Raw genomic sequence first — 24,356 nt, forward strand, 5'->3', positions numbered from 1 at the left:
CTTTGGCATCATTTTGAAACGTGTATTACAATTAAATCACGGTCAAATATGTTCATCTTGTTGTAGTTGTTGCCCCCTTGCCAGCGATTCTCTCTCTAGTTTAGCATACTCAGCCCGACTCAGCCTGGTTGTTCCTGGCCCTAGAAACACGATTTTATGGGGCCAGAAAAACTGTGAAATAGTACCCGCTAGCCGGTATTACGCCAAGTGGAAACGCAACCAAAAACGGGCCGTGCTGTAGTGGAAATGCGCCATAAGTACCAACATGATGTAGTTTTGTTTTCCTCACAGCATGGTTTTAAGTTATTACACTTGAGCCATTTATTTTGATTTCACAGTCTGTATATATTCACTTTAGGAATTGTTCTGGATGGAAGAGGTTAGCACTCTTGTTGACAATAAAGAAGCTAGTTACATTTAGAAAGACCCTGAGATGACATCACCATGCTTTTATAACACTTGGCCTCAAACTCACTCTGTGTTTTGGAGCATTAACTTTCTTTAAATTACAAAAAAGCAGGTGACTTTAGATGCAACTTGAATAATTCATACAGTAAAGTCATGTCAACACATGCATGTATTAACAACCATTTACAGTAAATAATTAAATTACAAATATTAAACAACCACTGTGAAAACACAGCTCATTAATGTGCGTGAAGTACTAAACATGTTTTATTGGTTGATTTAAATTTAAATATAAATCAAACCAAAAACACCTTCACTAGCTGTCGATGAACCCCTGAAACAATCACCATATCCAAAATCCTCCACAAGCCATTAAGAGGAAGCCAGGTCAAGCAATACTTTGCAAGATTTTCAGTATAAGTGGAACAAATATTGAATTTAATACAGGTGCACTCAACAGATGGGGTGAAGACAAACTACAACTTACCTGGTAGGGGGTGGTGCTGTTGGGTAGGTCCACACTAGCGATGAGCCAGCTGTCAGAGGCTTGGTTGGCAGTCCACATCCGGTAGTCAAAGTTATCCCCATCTGGTCTGAGGAAGAGCTGCAGGGACCCCCCCCCGGTGATCTGGTACACCAGCCTCACACAGCTCCAGTACTGATGGTCCAGAACCGGACTGACCAGGACCGCCTGCTGCTGCTCCTTCAGGATGGCGGAGTCCACGGTGATCACATGACCTGTGACCACAACACCAACATACATTACATTACATTTAGCTGAGGCTTTTATTCAAAGCGAATTCCAGAGGATTCAACCATGAAGACACATTAGCTCCTGAAAAAACTGAAACGTTCACTTTAATTAAATGCATTAGATTTCTCATAAGTGTATTAGGTTAGTTGAAATATTAAGTTGAACTCAATATAATTGCTTTCAACTAACCTGATACAGTTACCCGAAATGTGTTGACAATACATTTAATTAAAGTCAATATTTCAGGGTTTTTTAGTGTATGAATAAGCCAAAAAAAAAGTGCTACTGAATCTCCTTCATAGTAAGTCCAAACTGTCTTATTGGTACGTACAGAAGTGAGATATTTCTTTTATTGGCCAAGTTGCAGTTGCAATTTGCTGTTCTGATGTAAATGGGGAGCTTGTTCCTTAAAAAAAGGACCCAGCTGTATGTGGTGGGGCACCAACATGCAACAACTATTATAGTATGGAGCATATATATTATATTTATATATATCATTCTTCACTGTATCGTGTACTCTCTAGTTTAAGGCCACCCTAGAACCCTTCATCAAATGTTCTCAACTAAAACGTTTACTTACTGGGAACTTTTTTGTCTGGAGCATCCAACAGGGCACTTTAACTGCCGCTGTTTTTTTTCCCAAACAATGTGGCACCAACAAATCAGCTTGGCAGACTTGTTGTTGGATTCAAAACGATAGTTACGGCTGTAACTACGGTTCTATGAGTCCCGGATGACCGCCAGAGGCGGTGCTTTAAGCACTGGATATGTCCATCGCGCGCATGCGCAGCTCGAGTACCAATAACAACAAAGTCACCTGTGACCCACGTGACACCGGCTATATCAGCCGGTGTCGTCAGAGGATCTGTTCCCAGAATCTTCTCGCGAGCACACAAGAATTCTGAGTGACAGGGAACTCTGGCGGTCATCCGGGACTCATAGAACCGTAGTTACAGCCGTAACTATCGTTCTATTTCGAACGATAGTTCGCCAGAGGCGGTGCTTTAAGCACTGGATGACTTATACCAACAATGTCATGAAGAATCCAAGCCCTTGCTCACCACTGGAAACAGCGGAGCTCGGCAAAAGGACCACGCCCAAAGAATGGGGAGTGGCGACATTGACCTGATGACAACTGGAGAATGTGCCAGAAGACACCCACGACGCCGCGGCGTAGATGGTCTCCAGGGGCACCACCCTCAGGGCAGCCCAAGATGTTGAGATGCTCCTTGTAGAGTGGCATCTCAACCTGATGGCAGGGGGGCGGCCACTGGCCCCGTAAGCCTGTGAGATGGTATCGACAACCCAGTGGGGCAGCCACTGGTTAGAGGGCATAACCTCCCTTAGTGCCGCAAGGGCAAAATCAAGAGTTGCTCCTACTACCGTATACAGGCAGTAGCCTTGATATACGCCCTTTGGGCACCCCCAGGGCACAGCAACTTCGACGTGCCGTACTCCTGAATGTCAAAGCGTGCCAGCTGGGCAAGCTGATTGAAGTGGGTTTGTGGAAGGACCCCGGGCCGGAATGCCACATTTGCCCAAAGGGCAACGCCTGAGAGTCCCACCTCGGGCATGTATTGTTTATGGAGAGGACATGCAACTCCCCGACTCGCTTCCCTGAGGCTATGGCAAGCAGAAATGCTGCCTTCGTGGGTAGCCACCTAAGCCCCACCTGGGCCAGGGTCTCGAAGGGAGGAGATGATAGGGCATCCGGCAGCAGAGGCAGGTCCCAAGCCGGAGCCCTCGGGGGTGCTAGGGGGGATGCTGCCGTAAAGCCCCTCTCATAAAGAGGGACACCGACCTGTGGCACCCCGCCGTGGCGCCGTCGACCCGAACATGTCGGGCAGAAGTCGCAGCCACATAAATTCAGAGTGGAGTGAGAACGTCCACCATCTAGAAGGGACTGTTGTCTAAGCAACAACATACATGCTGTCCCCAAGGAACACACACATTCTTGCCCCCCAGTTGGGGTAGGAAGTGCGTGAGTGCAAGCTGCACAGCCCGAAGCTCTAGCACGTTGACCTGGTGCGCACTCTCCTGGGCAGACCGCTGACCCTGAACGGTCCTGCCCTGCCGCACTGCACCCCACCCTGAGAGACATGCACCTATGGTGATGGTCTCCTGGCGGGATGGGATGGCACCCATGGGCACGCCCACTAGGAGATAGGCCCTGCCCCTCCAGCGTGACAGAGAGTGGAGGCAATGCTGCGACACCCTGACTTCCCTGTGCCACTTGGCGTCCAAGTGAAGGCTGTTCAGCCACATCTGCATGGGGCGCAACGACAGCGGGCCTAAGGGCCCAGCGGCCGAGGCAGCTGCCAGTCTGCCCAAGGGCCGTAGGAACTGAATATAAGGCACCATCTTGCCAGGCCCACGTGGAAGTAGGCATCCCTCAAGTCCACGGTTGAGAACCACTCCACCTGTGCATATGCAGTGGTCAGCATATAGAATGGCAGCACCTTCGGGAATCTGTTGATTCCTCTGAGGTCCAAGATCGGGCGAAATCCGCCGACTTTCTTGCTCACGAGAAAGTACGCCGAGTAGAACCCCCTGGGCTAAGCAGAGGGTCTTACTGGCTTGATTGCGTCCTTGGACAGAAGGACGGACAACTCTTGGGCCAGAGCTAGGGCCCCTGCCGGATCGCTGACGACTGTCAATTAGACCCAGGCGAAGGCTAGGGGCCGGAGCTGCGGTCCGTACCCCTGGTTTAAGGTGAAAACCACCCAAGGGACGGAAGTACAGACCGCCCAGTAACTGAGCTGCTGCTGGGAAAGCAGCCGACAACCGGGGGGGCACTGGGGCACGAGGCCGTCTGGAAGGCGGGCGACCTGGGGCACGAAAGTCATTGGGTCGCGCCGCTAAGACCTCTGCAGATCACCCCTGTAATCCGGCGGCTGAGTGCGGCTGCTAGAGTGGCCCCTGGGCCTGCTGGGAGTGGGCACAGGTCTGCGAAGACCCGAGAGCTGCTGCCTGGTCTGCCTAGCTTGGGCGGCACACTCCAGTGCCTACAGGGCAGCTGACCTAAACAGCTCCCCTGGCTCGACTGGTACGCTACGGAGGACTCTCCTACATGCCTCCGTTAGTGGTGACTGGGCCAGAGAAACCTGGCGACGAGTCTGTACCAGCGACAAGGCCTCCTCATACAGAGGTGCATCAACCGAAGGAGGTGCGTCAGCCGAAGGAGGTGCGCCAACCAAAGGAGGTGCGCCAACCGAAGGAGGTGCGCCAACCGAAGGAGGGGCGTCAACCGAAGGCCCCTACACCGGGCCCAGGCTGAAGGACCAAGAGGCGACTTCATCATGCCCCTATCGGCAGCTAGCCGATCCACTTTAGAGGACAGCTTGTTTCTAGTCCTTCTATTGGGGGGAGCACACATAGCCATCGCTCCCTCAAGTCGCCGGGAACGGCCCAAATTGATCTGGAGGAGGATGTGACAAGGAGAGGTGTCTGTTGGCTGCTGCCAGACGTTCCACCTCAGTGATTCTAGCCACTCTGAGCGCCCGAGGCATGCAGCTACAGCTCATGCAGGCGTTTACCGTGAGAACCTCCCTCAGATGCTCACATTTCTCAATGGCTCAAAAGAAGCCATACAGGCGCTACATGAATGAGCCATTCCGTAGGTAGCCAGATGCAGCGTAGCCGGGAGCGGGTGCGGGAACACAGCCTTCACCAGCTACCTGCTTAATGGAAAGAGTAGAGCGTTGCTGCTACTCGCCGAACAGAAAGAGGGATGTAATTACACCCACGTTACCGGCAGAGGGAGCGGGAGCGAAAGCACTGCCTTCACCTGGCTGGATTATTAAACACGGCAGTTCAGCGTCTACCAGGAGCGGGGACGAGAACACTGCCGGCTGAGTTAGAGACGAATGCCAGATGCAGCATAACCGGGAGCGGGTGCGGGAACACAACCTTCACCAGCTACCTGCTTAACTAAAAAACAGGGCATTTCCGCATCTACCAGGAGCGGGGGCGAGAACACTACCTTCACTGGTTGAGTTAGAGACGAATGCCAGATGCAGCGTAACCGGGAGCGGGTGCGGGAACACAGCCTTCACCAGCTACCTGCTTAACGCAAAGACAAGGCAGTTCAGCGCCTACCAGGAGTGGGGGCGAGAACACTGCCTTCACTGGTTGAGTTAGAGACGAATGCCAGATGCAGCGTAACCGGGAGCGGGTGCGGGAACACAGCCTTCACCAGCTACCTGCTTAACGCAAAGACAAGGCAGTTCAGCGCCTACCAGGAGTGGGGGCGAGAACACTGCCTTCACTGGTTGAGTTAGAGACGAATGCCAGATGCAGCGTAACCGGGAGCGGGTGCGGGAACACAGCCTTCACCAGCTACCTGCTTAACGGAGAAACAAGGCAGTTCTGCGTCTGCCAGGAGCGGGGGCGAGAACACTGCCTTCACTGGTTGAGTTAGAGACGAATGCCAGACGCAGCGTAACCGGGAGCGGGTGCGGGAACACAGCCTTCACCAGCTACCTGCTTAACGGAAAAAAACGAGGCAGTTCAGCGTCTACCAGGAGCGGGGGGCGAGAACACTGCCTTCACTGGTTGAGTTAGAGACGAATGCCAGATGCAGCGTAACCGGGAGCGGGTGCGGGAACACAGCCTTCACCAGCTACCAGCTTAACGGAAAAACGAGGCAGTTCAGCGTCTACCAGGAGCAGGGGCGAGAACTCTGCCTTCACTGGTTGAGTTAGAGACGAATGCCAGATGCAGCGTAACCGGGAGCGGGTGCGGGAACACAGCCTTCACCGACTACCTGCTTAACGGAAAAGCGAGGCAGTTCAGCGTTTACCAGGAGCGGGGGCGAGAACACTGCCTTCACTGGTTGAGTTAGAGACGAATGCCAGATGCAGCGTAACCGGGAGCGGGTGCGGGAACACAGCCTTCACCAGCTACCTGCTGAACGGGAAGAGTAGAGCGGTGCTACTACTCACCGAACAGAAAAAGGGATGTAGCTACATCCGCATTACCGGTAGAGGGAGCGGGAGCGAGAGCACTGCCTTCACCTAGCTGGGTAGAATAAAGAAGCTTAACAGTCCACGCAAGACGTTAGCCGAGCAGCTGCTGCTAACGATCAAGCGATATCAAGTCAAATAACACACATGTTTAAGACCAGATAACTAGCTTCTAAAGAAGAGAACAGCACAGAGCTGTAGTTACAGCAGTAACCATGGCCAGTGCTCACACGGCATATAACCGTAGTTACAGTAGTAACTATGGCCAGTACTTACACGGCTTAGAACCGTAGTTACAGTCGTAACTATGGCCAGAACTTACACAGCATAGAGCCGTAGTTACAGTAGTAACTCTGGCCAGTACTTGCACGGCTTGGAACCGTAGTTACAGTAGTAACTATGGCCAGTACTTACATGGCTTGGAACCGTAGTTACAGTAGTAACTATGACCAGTACTTACACAGCATAGAGCCGTTTACGGTATTGACTATGGCCAGTACTTGCACGGCTTGGAACCGTAGTTACAGTAGTAACTATGGCTAGGACTTACGGCTTAAAACCGTTGTTACAGTAGTAACTATGGCCAGTACTTACACAGCATAGAGCCATAGTTACGGTATTGACTATGGCCAGTACTTACACGGCTTGGAACCGTAGTTACAGTAGTAATTATGGCCAGTACTTACGGCTTAGAACCTTAGTTCCAGTAGTAACTGTGGCCGGTGCCTAAAAGTGTCAGCCAAACGGCTGCCCACTAGATAATATAATATTGGGAGGATGAAATCCTCCTTAATGGCCACACATGCAGAGCACACAGCACACAGTGAAGATTGTTCTCTGCATATCGTCCTAGTGCTAGGAGTCTAGTACTAGGAGTCTAGTAGGCCTACTAGGAGCAGAAAATACAACGATATAGCGCTACTGCAACCATACCATGCGTTTACCGCTGAGTTAAATAATGAAGCTTAACAGTACATGCAAGGTGTTAGCCAAGCGGCTGCTGCTAACAATCAAGCAACCAAGTCAGAACACAATGTTAAGACCAGATAATTAGCTTCTAAGAAAGAGAACAGCCCGCATAGAACCGTAGGCCATGGTTACAGTAGTAACCGCACATGCGGAGCACACAGCACCCGCAGTGAAGATGTTCTCTGCATATCATCCTAGTGCTAGGAGTCTAGTACTAGGAGCAGTAATACAACGATCTAGCGCTACTGCAATTAAACCCTATGTTACCGGGAGCGGGAGCACTGCCCTCACCGGCTGAGTTAATAGTTAAGCTTAACAGCAAGGTGTTAGCCAAGCGGCTGCTGCTAACAATCAAGCGACCAAGTCAGAACACAAATGTTAAGACCAGATAATAGCTTCTAAGAAATAGAAAGTACTTACCTTACTCTCTGCATCTAAACGAAAAACGGGTTAAATTGAATGAGGGACAGCCAAAGCTGGGACTCAAATGCTAATGATAGCTCGGGCACAACGCCACAAGCAGAACTTTCAAAAGAGCATAAGGGCAACTTTATGGGAGAGGAAGCGGGAACACTGTCGTCATCAGAAAGTCTAAGCCAAACCAAAAATAAGACAGCAATCAGGACAACTTGGCTGGGAGAGGGTGCGGGGACACAGCCATCACCAGCAACAAGCTGACACCAACCTGTCTGTCGAGGCTCTGCACAGCGCACAGCCGGCCACAGCTCCTGGAGGACGCGTTAACGACCCGTAGCTCCGACTGTCAGTCACGAAGCTGCACGCGGCCAGCTGCTTGCAGAGCAATCCCTCAGATCAAACGTTCAAACCTGAACGCTGTAGACTACAAAAATGTAGCCGCGGTACCCTCGCGCAGCGAGAAGATGAAAGGGAACAGATCCTCTGACGACACCGGCTGATATAGCCGGTGTCACGTGGGTCACAGGTGACTTTGTTGTTATTGGTACTCGAGCTGCGCATGCGCGCGATGGACATATCCAGTGCTTAAAGCACCGCCTCTGGCGGTCAGTAGGGACGAAATAGAACCCTGATTGCAAAGTCGTTGCTATGGGAATTATAATGATAATGAAATATGAACTCAAATTGAATGGACAAGTATCCTCAAGGCATATACATAGATGTAGATATTCACACAGGAAGCATTGGAAGACATGGAGGGAGTTTAAGGCAGTGCTGTAATAGTCAGGATGAAACCTGGAGCTTCAGAGTGCAACATTGCAGTCCATTGAGCTTTGGATATGTGTTTTTGTTGTTGGCTATATTTAAAATGAAAAGAGACAATAATGTATTTCCTGAAGCAAATAGTTGTGAACGGAACGAGAAAAAGCATTTCTATCTCCCCTTTATCTAACAGCTGAGAGTATTTGGACCCATTTGCACATGTTTGAGAGAGCATTGAGGCAATTTAGTGAACATAAACAGAGTTTATGGAGAGCTGGCTAAAGTGCCATCACTTCTAAATGTGGTGGGGAGGGGGGAGGGGGATTAACAGTTGTATCTATGATCCCTTATTTGGTCAAATGAAGAGAATCCTCCTGGCAGAAGAAGTCTTTGAGCAGAGAGATACCCAGGAGTAGCCGACAAATGTAGCAATGCATGCAGGAAATACATGGCTGAAGGCTAAAGGAACATACTACTTAGAATGATAAACATCATGAGACACAATGCAGGTTGACAGTTTAGGAATAATGCTGTACTGAGGTTTTTTTACATTTTTCTTTTACATTTTTTTTTGTTCTTCTTGTGTGTCAGTCATCCACACCAATCAGAAGTGCTGTGCTCCACATGTACCAACCATTGTTAACCAATCAGAAGTGGCCCATGATAGAAGGTGATAGACAGATTGATCCAATCACCTGCCAAGTGCTTCTGAAAGTGCCTACCCTTTCCAAATGGCTTCCACTGGAGCTCTAGATGGTTTGGTGAAACAAAGCATCTGAGTCAGGTTAGTAATGCTCCATCACATGTTTCTATTACAGGGTGAATCTTAAACTGAAGCTTGACTTTAAAGCAACCCAACGGAAGTTTCATGTAAGTTTAGTTCTTTCACTCGTAGCTCGGGCTGCGGGAGTGCTAGAGACGGGAGCACGTTGATACGACCTTCCTAGCCGGAGGTATGGCCGCATTTTACAATAAACTTCCGTTGGGTCGCTTAAAAACAAAATCGCAAATCGAATCGCAATATCTGTCAGAAAAATCGCAATTACATTGTTTCCCCAAATCGTGCAGCCCTAGTCCAAAGACTAACCATGTTTCACATTGTTCATCTGCACCAGCACAGGACTACAGGGGTAATATATGGATATAGACTGATGCGTTAAAGAGGCCCTTTTATGCTTTTTGGGGTCTTCCCTTCAGTGGGGCAGATAACCATAACAGTTGTGCATTTTGTGATACAAGCATCACATTCGGTACACTTGTAGCCAAAGACATAAAGAAAAAAATTAGATATGGAGGCATCATGGATTTTCAATATGGCGGCCATTTTTCAAGATGGCCGCCAGCGACAACTGTTGTTAGATGGAATTTCATATTCACGATGAATATTATATGATAGAATCATCAAATTTGGTACAGTTATAGCCAAAGACATGCAGAACATGAAGCCATCATGTATTTTCAATATGGCAGCCATTTTTCACAATGGCCGCCAGTGACAACAGTTTTTAGATACATTTTCATGTTAACAATGTTTGAAAATTCATGTTAACTAATTTTTTTCTATACTGTATGTCTTTGGCTACAAGTGTACCGAATTTGATGCTTGTATCACAAAATGCACAATTGTTATGGAATGTCTAGCTAAGCTGCCCCACTACTTCCCTGTAGTGTGTTCTATAGAGTTTTGTGCATGTAAATGGTGTGCAAAGGCTAAAACCCTTGTGTTCCCTCTGGAGGGAGTTTCTCTCCCACACACATGTGTAGGAAGCAGTACGAGAGCAAACCAACAAAATATCTCTCACCGTTATTGAACCTAAGTTCCAAATTCGCTATTATTCACTGCAGGAGAGGAGCTGGGGGGAGGAGAGGTTTTGTTTCTCAAAGTCCTTTTTATTTATTTATTGCAAGGATACAGTAGACCACTCTCACTTAAGAGGAGGAGCTAGGAGAGGAGAGGTTGATTTGGTTTTCAAATACCCTTTAGTAAAATATTTCATTACAGAGAAGAACAAACAACAAAACAACCAGTCACCCCAACACAGGACTTCCATCCACACCCACAGAGCCTAAACAGCCCAAATCTCACTGGAAGCCAGCACATGGTCTATCATGTGATCGAAGGTGTATTCCACCCTCCAGGACCCGGTTTCTGCGTGTCAGCCACATAGCTAACGTAGCAGCACCGGATCTTTTTGGCAGAGTACTGCAGAGGAGAGGAGAGAGTGGAGCTGGGGCAGAACAGAGAGGAGAGAGGTGGAGGTCTGTGGGGAGGAGAGGAGCTTGGGAGAGGAGCTGGGGGAGGACAGAGGGGAACATATAATGTAATGAATAGAGGAGCAGGGGGAGACAGGAATTAAGGGGGAGGAAAAAGAAAATGGAGCTGGGTGGAGGGTTCCAGACAAAGAATAAGGAGCTGTGCACTGGTACAACTGAAACGCTGTTGACATTTAAATCAACGTTTCAGATGATCCTGATGCACAGAACATGTAAGTATCATCAACGTGTGTTTGCCACAGAGCTTATTCTCTGCAATATCGCCAAAAACAATGGAAAAATGTCATTTAGTGGAGGGGGAGGTCTGTGAGGCAGGGGGGAGTGTGTATCCTGTCCCAGCAGCGTCTGATGTCTTTGTCTCTGATGTCTCTGTTTACTGAGTATAATCACCTAGGATATCCATCCTGCCCTGAACCACAAACTCTGACTTAAGTTCTTTTTTTGCTGTAACCTCCTCAGCTCAAGCCCACATTACCATGGTAACCAAACAGAAAACACCACTGTGGTCCCCTCTTTTTTTGCCTATTTATTGCCACAGCGGGTGTAGTCTATCAGCATGTGCCCGCTCAGTCTGTGGTTCACCACGCTGGAGCTGCTGTTGGGTACGGCTCTGTCTCCAGCTGCAGGGCGAACACGCTGAGAGGACTTGGCTGGAAGAAAGATGGCACACACGATTTACAGTGCAGCCACTTATCTCAACTGTGGGAACATTAACTTTGCTGACAGATTATCCTAAACAGAGGGAGTTGCTTCGCTGGAAAACAAGACAAAAGGGGCAGTCAATGAGAATGTGTGACTTTACACGTGGCATGTGGGGACACATTTCTATAATCCAGGAGATCAAAACACAGCACACCCCACACCGTGACATTTCTGAGTTGTATTTAATGAACTCATCTTTTAAAAAGGACATATTCTTCTCACTTTCAGGTTCATATCAGTTAGAGTGTCTCTAATGGGACATGTCTCCATGCTTTAAGGTTCAAAAAGCTCTTTATTTTCCTCATACGCATAAGCATGTGCTGCAGCACCTCTTTTCACCCTCTGTCTGAAACCAAAGCCCAGTCTGCTCTGATTGGTTAGCTGGCTGGCTCTGTTGTGATTGGTGAACCGCCCATCACGTACAATGTGTTGGAGCGCTAGCTAATAGGTGCGTGAGTGAAACATAGTGATGTCACTATGTTACCGAAGTAATCAATGGAGTCCAATGGAGGCGTTTCGAGGGGCACATTATAGGAAAGGGAAAACCCAAAAAAGCATAATAGGGCCTCTTTAACAATTGGTCACTTGTTTATTATATGAAGTGATTAATTATATTACTTTTAAGTCAGGTCAACTTGTATTGCCTGGCGTCTCCTTTTAAATACCGAGAAACTGTAAAAGGGAGTTTTACCTGTAACATCAAAAACGAGTGTACACTTGGTTTCATGTTGTTCATTATAAAGATACAGTGAGCTGACCCTCCCCCACACAGATCCCATGATAATGATTCAGAACTGATCTTTGTTTGACTGTAGCTGCTAACACAGTGGCGCCTCCAGACATGTTTCATAGGGGTGGCCAAATGGGGCCACTGAAAATCTTGGGGTGGCCCACCAAAACCAAGAATGTAATTGTTGTAAAAGTATAGACTAGATGAAAACAATGGCAAAGAGAATCACCTACTGATATACTTTGGTTTCTTATTTTACATTTTCGGATACTATTCATCTGAAGTGAATATAATACGGAGAGTTAACATTTTACTTCAAACAACATTTAAAAGAAACTTGTTTTGTGTTATGTATACATGTGTTGGTGATTTATTGTTTTGTTTTTTATATATGCTAGTTGTTCTTTCCTTTTAAAAAGACAAATGCAGCTTAATTTAAATAAGTTCCTTTATTGTAAGGCACAACATGTTCAGCATTCTCAACACATACAATACACAACAGCAACACAACATGTTCTTCAGTTATATTATGTCTCTAGGTTATAACTTGTTTTAGACTGAACAAAGCTGTTTGTGTCACACTGGGATCAAAGATGATTGACATGACTTTATTAAATCAAGTTTTAAAACATGACTATTTTATTTCAACAGGACCCAAAAACACAAGGGGTATAAAATGGTAACATACTGTGATTGAACACAAAAACACCATCTATTATTGACCTTTATAGCAAATTCAAAACAATATAAATTATACAAAACACCACCTTTAGTATTAGACAGAAAATAGGTGACGAGACATTCTATTTTTTTTAGATGAGGCCACTGTGGTGAGAGTAATACATATAGCTTGTATTCCATTTGTTTTGAAAATGTATATTTATACTTTATAAACAAACTGGTTACCCCTTTTTTAAATTAGCATACAGAACATTATGAAAACAAACTTGACTAATGGTCGGCTCATAACCTCAGAACACAGAAGAGGAAAAACTGCATAGATTCTCGTTTCATTTTGAAGGAGCTGCAGACCTAAAGTGTGTAGAAGACTTAAATGATTACAAAGGTCACAATCACATTAATAAAACTGTACTTAGGTTTTAGTTTCACTTTTACAAAACAGAGTTCCACATGTACTTTCTAGCATGTATGGCCATCTCCTCACTAGCCCTATGCTGCTGCTCCCCTGCCAGCTCTGTCTCTCCTTTACTCTTCTTCTTCTTCTTCTTCTTAAAATAAGAAGAGATGTCTGTTGACTTTCTTCATTTTCTGCAAATTGACATTACACACAGCAGTGATTAATAGTAGCCTACGCATTACACCAGCCCAGCATACCGACATCAGCTAACGTTAGCTTAGCAAGCTAAACTAACGCTAACTAGGATAGCCGCCAAAGTGTGTTTACAGACACTGAGCACCGAGCCTGTTTTCCAGGTCTTCCAGCGTTTTTCTCGTTTTAATGCCATTGAACACACATTTTGATCAGAATATCAGCTAAAGCTAAGCATATCTCCGTTTGTTGCTACCTAAAGCTAACACACTAAAGCCTAAAGTGTTGTGGGGCTTAACAGGCAACGAACGTATGACTTACCTTCTAGAAGTCTGGTGGATTTTTGTCAAGTCAGTAGAAAGAAATGTTGCTGCAACCTGCTGCTGTCTGTGCGAATCTCAGAGTGATGTGCGTGAGTATCAGAGTGGTGCGCGCGAGTATCAGAGTGGTGCGCCGAGTATCAGAGTGTTACCATGGTAGCAGAGGGAGAGGGAGGGGCTGCAGTATGAGCGTTGGAAGCTCAAATCAAGCGACTCGCTGGCTGTGTATTTGTTGTTAAATATCAGATAAACTACTACGCATACGTGACTGGCGAGGTGGTGTGTGTGGTGGGGGGGCCAACAAATATATCAGGGTGGCCATGGCCCCCCCTGGCCCCCCCTGCTGGCGCCACTGTGCTAACAGTGGCACACACACACCTCCTCTGATGTGCTGTCTGTTTCCCATGTGATATTGAGCACAGATAAGTTAACCCATTTATAATACTTCTATTACATCACTTTTGGAATGGAATAAGATTCTAAGTAGTTTCCAAACACATGTCCTCATCTACAGCACATTTCCCTTTCTAATGAACCCAGAAAAGTTGGAATAAACATCCATTGAGTTTGATTTTATCAATAGTTGAGCAACTGTTACGCATGTATCTGTTTACAGTGCCCATATTTGTTATAACAATAGGCAGTATTTAATTCCCATGTACGGTATTTTGACATTCTAGTTTTATGACAGGGTTAGGCTCAGTGTACTTTATGCATTTATTTACAGATTGTGTCACTTGCACCACCTTCTTTAACTATTTTATTTGTATTACTTCTTGCACTATTTCTATTTGTTTTTACGTCTTAGGTATAATGTACAGTATGTTGCACAGCCTGGGACCTTAGATTCTCACAAGCAAAACTACATTTAGCTATTGTGAATATAACGGTAAAGCCTTTAAATATTTAAAAGTATTGCTCAAATGAAAATGTACTGGGGAGAGGCTTATAAAAAAGCATCTCAATCCCTCGTAAACACACAATATTCTAAAGGCAAGGAATGCATATCACTAATATCGCTTTTGACCAAAAAATAGCATCAAAGTGACACAAGGCCAAGGACCTCTGTGACGTTAGTAACAGCTCACCCTATTTAATTGGTGCTTTAGATTCTTTGTAAATGATGCAGTATGTAATGCTGGCAAGTGGGATCTAGTGAGGGAGCATTTCATTACAAAAACATCTTCCCTCGTGGAATTGTAACCGGATAATAGACGTTTTTTGTGGAAAAAACCACATCATGTCTGAATGGCCTCTTTAGGCCATGACGTAATTAAATGTTCCAGCCATCATTTGACACTGTAAGGTAATTATTACTTCTGTAGGGAGCGATGGAAGAGCATGGGGGGGGTCGAGGAAGATGAAAATGAGGAAAGAGGCTGAGGTGACCCAGCAGTATCAAGTCTTTACCACAAAAGAGAGTCGGGGGGAGACGACACGTGACGGCCCTGTGTCTGCAGACAGGATATCCTGAAGGAGCGGCTTTATGACAGGGAAAACCCTGGTCATGTTTTATTAGCCATCTCAGTGAGTCTCCACACACACACACACACACCACACACACACACACACACACACACACACACACACACAAACACACACACAACACACACACACACACAACCACACACACTACACACACACACTACCACACACACACACACACACACAACACACACACACACACACACACACACACACACACACACACACACACACACACCACACCACACACACACAACACACACACACACACACAGGAATGAGTCCTTAAACCAGAAATGAGTCAGCATATGTACTTCCGGTTCCTTAATCTTGAGAACGAGTTTAAGAGATTTTCAAGTTTTGTTCTACAACATAAAATAAGTGAGGGAATACCCCATTATTGAATGCCCGGAGCTTCTATGTGTCACAGAGGTTGCTAATTAGTAACTAAATGAGACTACTAAACATCATCACGAACATTAGCCGACTTTAGCTTAGCGGTGGACACACTGCCATGCAACCGTAATGTAGCTTGTTTATAGCCTACTGTCAATAGTGGTGATTACATTAACGCAGCGTTTCTCAAAGTCCTTGAATAAAAAAGTACGTTAGTCTTGGTGATACCATTCAATATGTTGTGATACCTTAAGCAAGTCAATATATTGGGACATTTCAAATCAAATGTGATGAAAACTAAGTATAAATAACACACTGTATTCATAGAGTACCTGAGTATGAAATTGTTTGACTTTTATGCAATCCCAACAGTGGCATTATAACAGTCCCTGAAACATCCAGCATTGGCAGCACTTTCTGAGTAATATGCGGCGCTATCTGCCACAAATCAATAGTGTTTTGGAGAATGCAAAACATCTCAAGTTCAAGTGTTTCTAATTTTTGCAGCACTAGGGGAAACGATTGTAATACTGAAACAAACTCCACCTACTATTGTGAGCCAAACTGCACATTGCCAGAGAACACACAACCAATAAGATATGACAATATAAAAGGATGAACTTTGAGGCTAGTGCCATAATCCTCAAATTCCCAGACAACAATACTGAGCACAGAGGCCTCACAGAGAAGTCACAAACTACTGACTAGTTTAAACTCTGGTTTCTGGTTACTTCTCACCCTTTGTTGCCATTATTGCTTATATAAACATTACAATGACTTTATTAAACAACAATACCTCACAGCACATAAGGACTTGCAGTGGCCCTTCATTTCTACATGTCTATCATTTGACAACAGCAAGTAACATAAAATGGTGTAGTCAGAACAGTGTTACATTACAAACAATTGGGGGACACTAGCAGGATAAACATTTCACTAAAAACCCAAAAAGAGCTTATACTGTAGTGTTTGTTGTAAAGGATCAGATGTTCTCTCTTCTCTTAGAGCTGTACTGTTCTGTAGGATAATACTTTCAGTGTGAATCTATACGTCTACTGCCTGAATCTGCTTTATGGTTTTCACTTTCTTTGCTTCATTAGTTCTGTTTTTAATTCAGCAGGTGAACCTATATGTTCATAGAATAGTGTGTGTGAGCTTAACTGTGTGTGTTAAACTAAAACGGAGCATTTTCTGTCAGCTCAGATTTTATTCTGCTTTTTTAAACTGTAGTATGTGCTCATGTGTTTCAGTGTTGGTGTATAGGCTGCTGCCGGAATATGCTGAGTGACAGGCAGCTTTTCCTGACTACAGACTAATCGATGATTTTCTCCATGCAGTATATAAATGGCAGTATCGGAGACAGTGAAGTTTGTTTATGTCAAAAAGTAAAACTTGTGATGGTGCTGTACCTTCTTCATTCATGCTCCAGGTGCCATACTCCGGGTCTGATGTATAGCCACAGGTGCCCAGCTCAAAGTTGCAGGAGCCGGGCAGAAGCTGCTGCTGGGCCCCGAGGAGCCGGACCACCAGCAGCACCGTAAGGAGGGGGCAGAGCGTCCAGGCTGCTGACATCATCTCTCAGGAGGTCCTCACACCTTATGGTTGCTTATCCTAAAACATCAAAGACTAAAGTTAGAAGATTTCTGGTTCAACTTACTGACTGTTTCCCCAAGATAATCATTGGTGTTCAGTACCTTTTAAGTACATTTATTCACTGTAATTAAGTACAATTTTGAAGTACTTCCATTGTTATGTTACTTTGTACTTCTACTTCATTCAAATTCAGAGGTAAATCGTGTACTTTTACTCCACTACATGTATTTAATAGCTTGAGTTGCTTTACAGATTTGGATTAATGATGTGAAATATAATCAAGTCTTAAATCAGACTTTAGTTCCACCTGGAGTAAATTCACAAGCTACCCTGCCGTAGGCTATACAAAGTCCTTCAAACTAGCTGAACTTTTACCAGCTTTGATACCAATCTGCACAATAGATGCAATCTGCACAATGACTACGTACCAAAAGTAGTCATTGTGCAGATTGGTCCATTTCAGAATAATATGATATCAGTTTTATAATTATTGATAATTAAAGTGTTATCAAAGCTGGTAAAGGTTTAAATTAACTCTGGTACTTCTACATTTACTAAAGTACCACCTCTGACTACAATATACGGATTTACCGTGCAGAGTGAGGCTCGCGCTGCTCATCCTTTCCGCGGTGTAGCGGGAAATGTATTTCCGGTGGTCTCCCGTTAAGTCCACAAGAAGACTTCACCGCGAAAAACTCGTCCAAACTCTCAGGGTTGTTTTTCACATGTTGTAACAAAGTCAGCAGAGATGGATGAATGGTGGAGGAGGGGGGAGGAGGACGAGCAGTGCTGCTCTCCGCCTACTGATGATGAGCCGGCAGAAGGGCCGGCCCGGAGCCCACTACTGCAGGGCCGCATCCAGCCCGCTAATGGGGGGACCGGCTACCCGCTTTGTGGAGGACTGTTAAACCAATATTTAATTGTTTCTTTCATGAAAAATGTGTATTCCTCCTGAAGAGTAGTCTTTTCCTGTTATATTATTTTAAACATGCAACCAACAAAAGTCAAAACCATAGTATTGCGTTTTTGTTTTAATATAAGATATTTATTTGAGCACTATTTATTGGTTGACTTGGGTCACATGGATATGGGCGGCACTCATTATAATCCTGTTCACCTGCGTGAGGTGTGTGTGGAAGAGAGGGTGACACAGGGTCGTTGTACTTTTTGTTGACCGCAAGTTGAAATGATTGCTTTGATTACTATAACAATGTACATGTCCAAGGAGAATAAGTTGATTATCCCAGTTTTCATTAAACCACATTATTTTGTAACAGAGTTTTTGATCTTAGCAAGTACTTTTTTGTAGCGTGTCACACAATATCAAACAGGCCCAGCCTCAGCCTCTCAGCGACTTTGTTTGTTTCCTGCTGTCGTTATACCCTCTAAGATAATAATCATGTTGGGTGTGCTCACAGAGAATAGGTGTAAATGACGGCCAAAAGATGTAATGTTTCTTTCGTACAAAAGCAATGAGGTGCAGGTTTTCTGTTTTTTGCATAAAGCAGACTTACTGTACATGTTGCAAAAGTAACTAGTACATTTACTCAAATACCTTACTGTACTGCACAATTGTGTGCTTAACTGTACTTGAGCATTTACATTTAGTGCTACTTTATAGTTACAGTAAACTTGAACACAATTTAAAAGTAGGATATGACAGGAAGGATAGATGTCAATCAATCAACAAAGGAAGGAATTTATTAGGTGTTGCCGGAGGAGGGCGATTCTCAGAGAGTTTTTGTGAGATTTGCCAGAATTTATTTTCAATCGCGCATGGAGGTGATGACGATTTGAAGCGTCATTAGTTACATGAGAAACGTATAAGAAATTCCAGGCTCATAAAGAAAATATTATCTATGGATACAATCTTTGTGAAACCAAAAGGGGATAACCGAAGAAACAATAACTGCGGCTGAAATAAATAAAGTTAACCCCACTGACCTGCAGTCATACAGGTCAGCAGACTGGTAGTAAGCGGTGGCCATTTTTCCAGATTCAGAGATTGCAAAAAAATACGGAAATGTTTACGGATGATTGTTTGTTTGAAGAAATTAAATTCAAACTAAATCTATTTAATTCCCTCACTTGCATCGTTTGTGCAGACAAATTACCCACAGCAAAGCATCGTTATTATTGATAGGATAACCGTTTCAATAGACATTTTTATTTTTAAAGGTGAGATGGACATTATATTTAAATTTAAACTAGCATTTATCATTGCAGTCCGACTTGTGGCATGGTCACCTTGCCCTGCTACCATCAAAAAATGTTGAAGCTCAAATAAGACTCACATAAGTCTAACCAAAGTCTGAATAGTCTGCAGATCCATTCATTTATTTGTCGCTTTATTTGTCGGTAGTGACTCCTAATGACAGTCTTGCATGCAGAGTTGGGCCGTTTTTTAGAGAAATGTATCATCGATAAATGTAACTGTTTGAAAGAGTGTAACCTAATCGAGGTATAACAGCAGTGCAGAAGCCAAACCTGATTACTTTCTGTTACGAAAGTAACAGCGGTGGTGATGTGCAGCCATGCGATAATCATGTAGTTTGTTTATAGCCCAACATTAGCTTTTTACTTCTGACATTTGCATGAAGGCTTCAACTATTATAAAAATAATGTTAATATTTGAAATAACCTGCTTACTAAAACATGTAAGTATTATAAACATGTGTTTGACAAAGATCTTATCTTTTGCCATATTCCGAACTCAAACTGAAAAATACCATTGCTTTGAGTCAAGGGAGTCCTGGCAATGCAACGTTTTGGGCCGGCCTCTAAGATAAATCATCTCTGTTCCACTTGAGAAGAAAAACGCCATCATTTTAATAACGCTAAAACAGAAAGGGGGAACAACATAACAGTACTGCCGAGTGGTCAGGCGAGGGTCTGTAGGACTTTAGTTCTGTGGCTCTCAAAGTCTGCTGAGAGCTGTATCATCTTCCTCTACATGTGTCTTCTCTTCCTGCTAACTATGCCTGCATTTTACCATCCCTGTGTATCTTTTCGCTGCCACTGAGTGCCCAAAATAATATGACATGACAACAATATAAATAAATGGTTCATGTCTGGACATGTCTCCACCACCTATGGAAATTGCCAATTTGCATTAGGATCATTTGTTAAAATGTTCTGAAAATAGCGTGCACAAATAATTGTACACTTTGAGAAAGGGAGAACAAGAGAACAGGTAGAATCTGGAGGACTTTTCTCACTTTCCAGGGAATTTCTGGTAACCCAAGTGGTGCACTTTTGACCTGAGACACGTTTAATATTAGTCATAATTGAATATAGAATAGTAAAACAAGTATAGTTACTACACAAGTTGTCAAAAAAAGTATTGAAAGCATATGTTTGTATGTATGTATGTACTGTACTCAGATCTTGTACTTAAGTAAAAGCAGAAATACTACAGTGTCAAAATAGTCTGTTAGTGAAAGTCCTGCATTCAAAATCCTACTTGAGTAAAAGTACAAAAGTATTAGCATCAAAATATACTCAAAGTACCAAAAGTAAAAGTACTTATTGTGCGTTAAGTCCAATTTTACAAATCATATATATTATTTATCTGGATTATAATTAATCAAGCATTAATGTGTTCATCACTGCTGGTAAAGGTTGAGCTCATTTGAATTACTTTGTATACTGCTGCTGGATATCTTTAACTTATATCATAGTTTATGTTTTAGTTTATTTATATTTTGTATTAGGCTTTTTTTTAAAGAAAGGTTTTTAGGCCTTTCTTGAAGTGGTCTGTGGAGTCCTCAGGTGGTCTGGGAGGGAATTCCACAGGTGAGGAGCAGCTGCACAGAAAGCCCGATCCCCCATTGTGCGGAGTTTGGTCCTGGGGGGGCGAAGCCGATGGTTGGTTGTGGAGCGGAGGTTGCGTAAGTAAAGTACAAGTAAACCAAAATCGTACTTGAGTAATTGTCCTTTAATATATTACAGCACTGGTTATATCACAATCGCCCATACCACAATACATCAGCAGTCTCAAAGCACTGTGTCCATGTGGAGTCATCTGCCCTACATCCCCGCATACTCCCATATTTCCTGTTTCAAAATGAGAATAATTTTCCCAGGGGATAAAACATCTAATATGAACTATAAGTGGGCCCTGCAGGATGTACCCAGAGCTCAAAAGTCAACCGTTGCTACTGTGGAAAGATATTACACATCTGGATATGGTTATATTCCAAAACATCACATCTCAATACATTATCCCACCGATCTGCTTCTGATTACTGTCCAAAATCTGAGTTGCTTTTTTATCTGCAATGATAATGATGTAACAGAAAAAGTCAAAGTGCTACTGTTAGCACTGCTCTTATGTTCTTAAACTCATAGGGTCTTAAAGGATCATACCAACATTTATGTGTTTCTTTCATATGAAACATTTGTATTCCTCCCGTAAAATCAACCTCAAGAGTAGTCTTTTCCTGTTATATTATTTTAAGCATGCAACCCACAAAAAGTCAAAACCCCTTAAGATAATAAACGTTAAAAGTTTTACTTACAGAGAAATGTGTACGATGAGATCAGACAGACAGATATTGATCCAAATGTGGCAAATTCTTCTGCCACAGCAGTTTGTACAGTAGGTAAGATGATGCACATGAATTAAAATAAAAACAAAAAAACAATAAAGATGTACATATGAGCAGTAGAAGATAAAACAATGTGCAAAACAGTGAATAAAATCTATAGAGTATATATATTGAATACACAATATAAATATACAATATACAGAATAGAACGCAGTGTACATCCTGCTTGTCCAGCCTTTCAAACTCACAAAATGTAAACATTGAATATAATACACACTTTACAGTTTACATTTGATTTAGCAGAATAATTAGTTTTAAGTTCAATTTAAATCCTCAAGGGACCAACTGAAAACAATATATATAATGACGCCAACAACATGTAATGATTTTTGTACGGAAGCAATAATCAAATTCAACAGTGATGCTTTCTAGTGATGCATTATGTTCATTTGTCACTGCCCTATGCCAAATGCTGACAGTGAGCTCTGAGGATTATTTGTGGTGTATAAAGGGACAGTGTTTAAGGAAAGACATGCTGCTTTGAATGTTTCAATGCTGGGAGAAAAACGAGCACCATTTTATTGGAGTGGAGGCTGAAATCTCCCAGACAGATTCCTTTATTAAAACCTGGACAAAAAAACGATCTGCATGATCATAAGACAACCCATGTGGAAGACCTTTCTGTGGCAGGTTGATGCTTAACACTTCATCCCTGATGGCCAGCAGCTGTTCCCAATGAGCACTCTGCAGCAAGGTGCTGGGAATCCTCTTTAAGGAGAGCTTGAGGGACACAGAGGTGAAGCAGGGAATCTACATAAACAACATGGCTGCACTTCGTGGCTTGTCTTTGAGGTAAGTTATGTGTTAAATGTGTTTCCTGTTTTGCATTTGGCTGAACTACAATATACGATAATAATGGATTGTCAGATCAAATCTGAAATTGTACTTGCATCACAGCAGCTCCATTTGCAGCCTCAAAAAAGGACAAATATTAAGACACTATATAAGGAAAACAAACATTTAACATAACATCACGGTCACTAAAGAGAACCACTGTCATAGACCCTTTTTCGTACATTAGACCTGGGATTTAGCTCTGTATTTAATGTTAGGATTGACTGGTGCACAAAGGAGTGCCTCAGTCTGACTTTATTAAATCATTGGACCCGTATCTCCGGTTTTGATAGACAAATTCCTTGTTCAGGACATGTTGGGGTCAGAGATGATGTTGTAGTAATCTGATTCATAGAGTCTCTCACAGGGTTGACCTACAATCTATGAGCAGATTTTCACCTGGTACTGTAGAGCAGTTTTGATTTTAAAGCGGTAAACAAACACCTGTACCATGTAGTATCAAACTCACAGATGTAAAGAATAATGTGTCTTCTCACCCTGAGAGACCTAAGGCGGCAAATTAGTTTCGTCCCTTTTGAAGACATTCAATTTGTTCTCTCCATAGCAGATGAGCTATCCTTCCACCCAAGTCTTTATATATGAACTGACCACTGATGGTGTTTGCAGGGTGTCCTGGATATCATGCCTGTTGGTCAGTAGTATAACTTGTCTTCCTGCATCAAAAGGTAATGTAAACAGTCCAAACCATGTCCAGTTGAGTTTCATTTTTGATTAAAACATTATTGACACATTTCCCTCTGCAGGATACGCCTCAAACAGTCCTGATGGCAACAGTTGGATGTTGGCTTCCGGCTCTAGCTACCCAAGTGCTGGCAGGCGAGAGGGGAGTGGTTCTTACCCAAGCTTTAGGGGTATGTCAGAAACCCAGTGGCGGCGTATTTGTGTTGGGTAATCTATGGTAGGGCTAACCCATACAGTGGTGGGGCTCAAGTCAGTATTTGCAATGTAATTACATACACGCTATATCGCCCCCCTTGACAGTGAAACGCCACGCGTGAGGTTTAGATTATTTCCCTGTCTCAATCAAAATGGAACTGTATGAAATAAAACGGCACATTGTCTTGAAGTAAATAAAAAGGGATCCCTGTGAACGTGACGTATGATAGTACACGTTGAAGATCCAATGGGGATACTGAATGGCGGTTCCGATTGATCTCAATCAGTAAGGCATGACGCAGACCCAACGTTCCGTTGCTCTGATTGGCTGTAGGTCTATTCAAATTGCATTCGGAGGCATTTTGATCTGACCGCGGCCGCGCTGATATTATAACGCCAGAGAATTTCCACACCTTTAGTGTATAAAACTCCCCCACTTAGACTATTCCTTGCACCCCTCTTCTAGCACAAGCCCGAATGGTCTCAACCATATTGCCTCAGTAACCTGCACTTGTTTTTACAGCAGGAGCAGTTTGTGTGTTGTGGACACGACCCGTATATTTTCGCAAGCCGTGTTCTCCACATTTAGCATTTTGCTTATTTTTTAATTTATTTTGCTTACTTTAACAATTTTTCAAGGTGGGGCTAAGCCATTTCTTGGTATGGCTGTAGCCTACCCCAGCCATACCCTGGCGCCCCCACTGCAGAAACCCACGCTGCTCAGAATTCCCACAGGAAGCTGGTGTCGCCGGCTAACGTTAGGGGTGGTGGAAATGGCGCTGAGATTCTCTCAGCAGGGGGTCCAATGCTGCTGTTCCCCAAGAGTACAACGCCTCTACTTAGTATTAGTTTCTCCCTCTCCATAACCATGAACAATTTGCACAAAAGCTACCTTGCCTATCTATAAGTTATACTGTAAACTATCATATGTACCATATGTTTCTGCTACTGTAATATGTTGTTCTTTGATA

The 24,356-nt window shown here is 43.9% G+C and overlaps 1 protein-coding gene across 4 annotated transcripts in view; it reads right to left on the bottom strand.

Annotated features, from left to right (window-relative positions):
* mamdc2a (MAM domain containing 2a) overlaps positions 1 to 17,802 on the bottom strand; it is a 35,993-nt gene extending 18,191 nt beyond the window's left edge. For 2 of the 4 annotated variants that reach the window (XR_004567344.1, XM_034199233.1), the window contains exons 1-3: positions 17,636 to 17,801; positions 16,861 to 17,062; positions 896 to 1,146 (exon numbers count right to left, since the gene is read on the bottom strand). Coding sequence is in view for 3 of the 4 variants with exons in the window: in XM_034199233.1 (XP_034055124.1) it covers positions 896 to 1,146; positions 16,861 to 17,026 (417 nt within the window). In the remaining variant the exon portion in view is untranslated. Of the gene's footprint in view, positions 1 to 895; positions 1,147 to 1,742; positions 1,808 to 16,860; positions 17,063 to 17,635 lie in introns of those variants that run through there. The other 2 variants (XM_034199235.1, XM_034199234.1) reach the window with 2 other exon arrangements.
* Between the last annotated feature and the right edge of the window lie 6,554 nt (positions 17,803 to 24,356).

This window comes from Gymnodraco acuticeps, unplaced genomic scaffold (genome assembly GCF_902827175.1).
Source record: "Gymnodraco acuticeps unplaced genomic scaffold, fGymAcu1.1, whole genome shotgun sequence".
Taxonomy (NCBI): Eukaryota; Metazoa; Chordata; class Actinopteri; order Perciformes; family Bathydraconidae; genus Gymnodraco; species Gymnodraco acuticeps.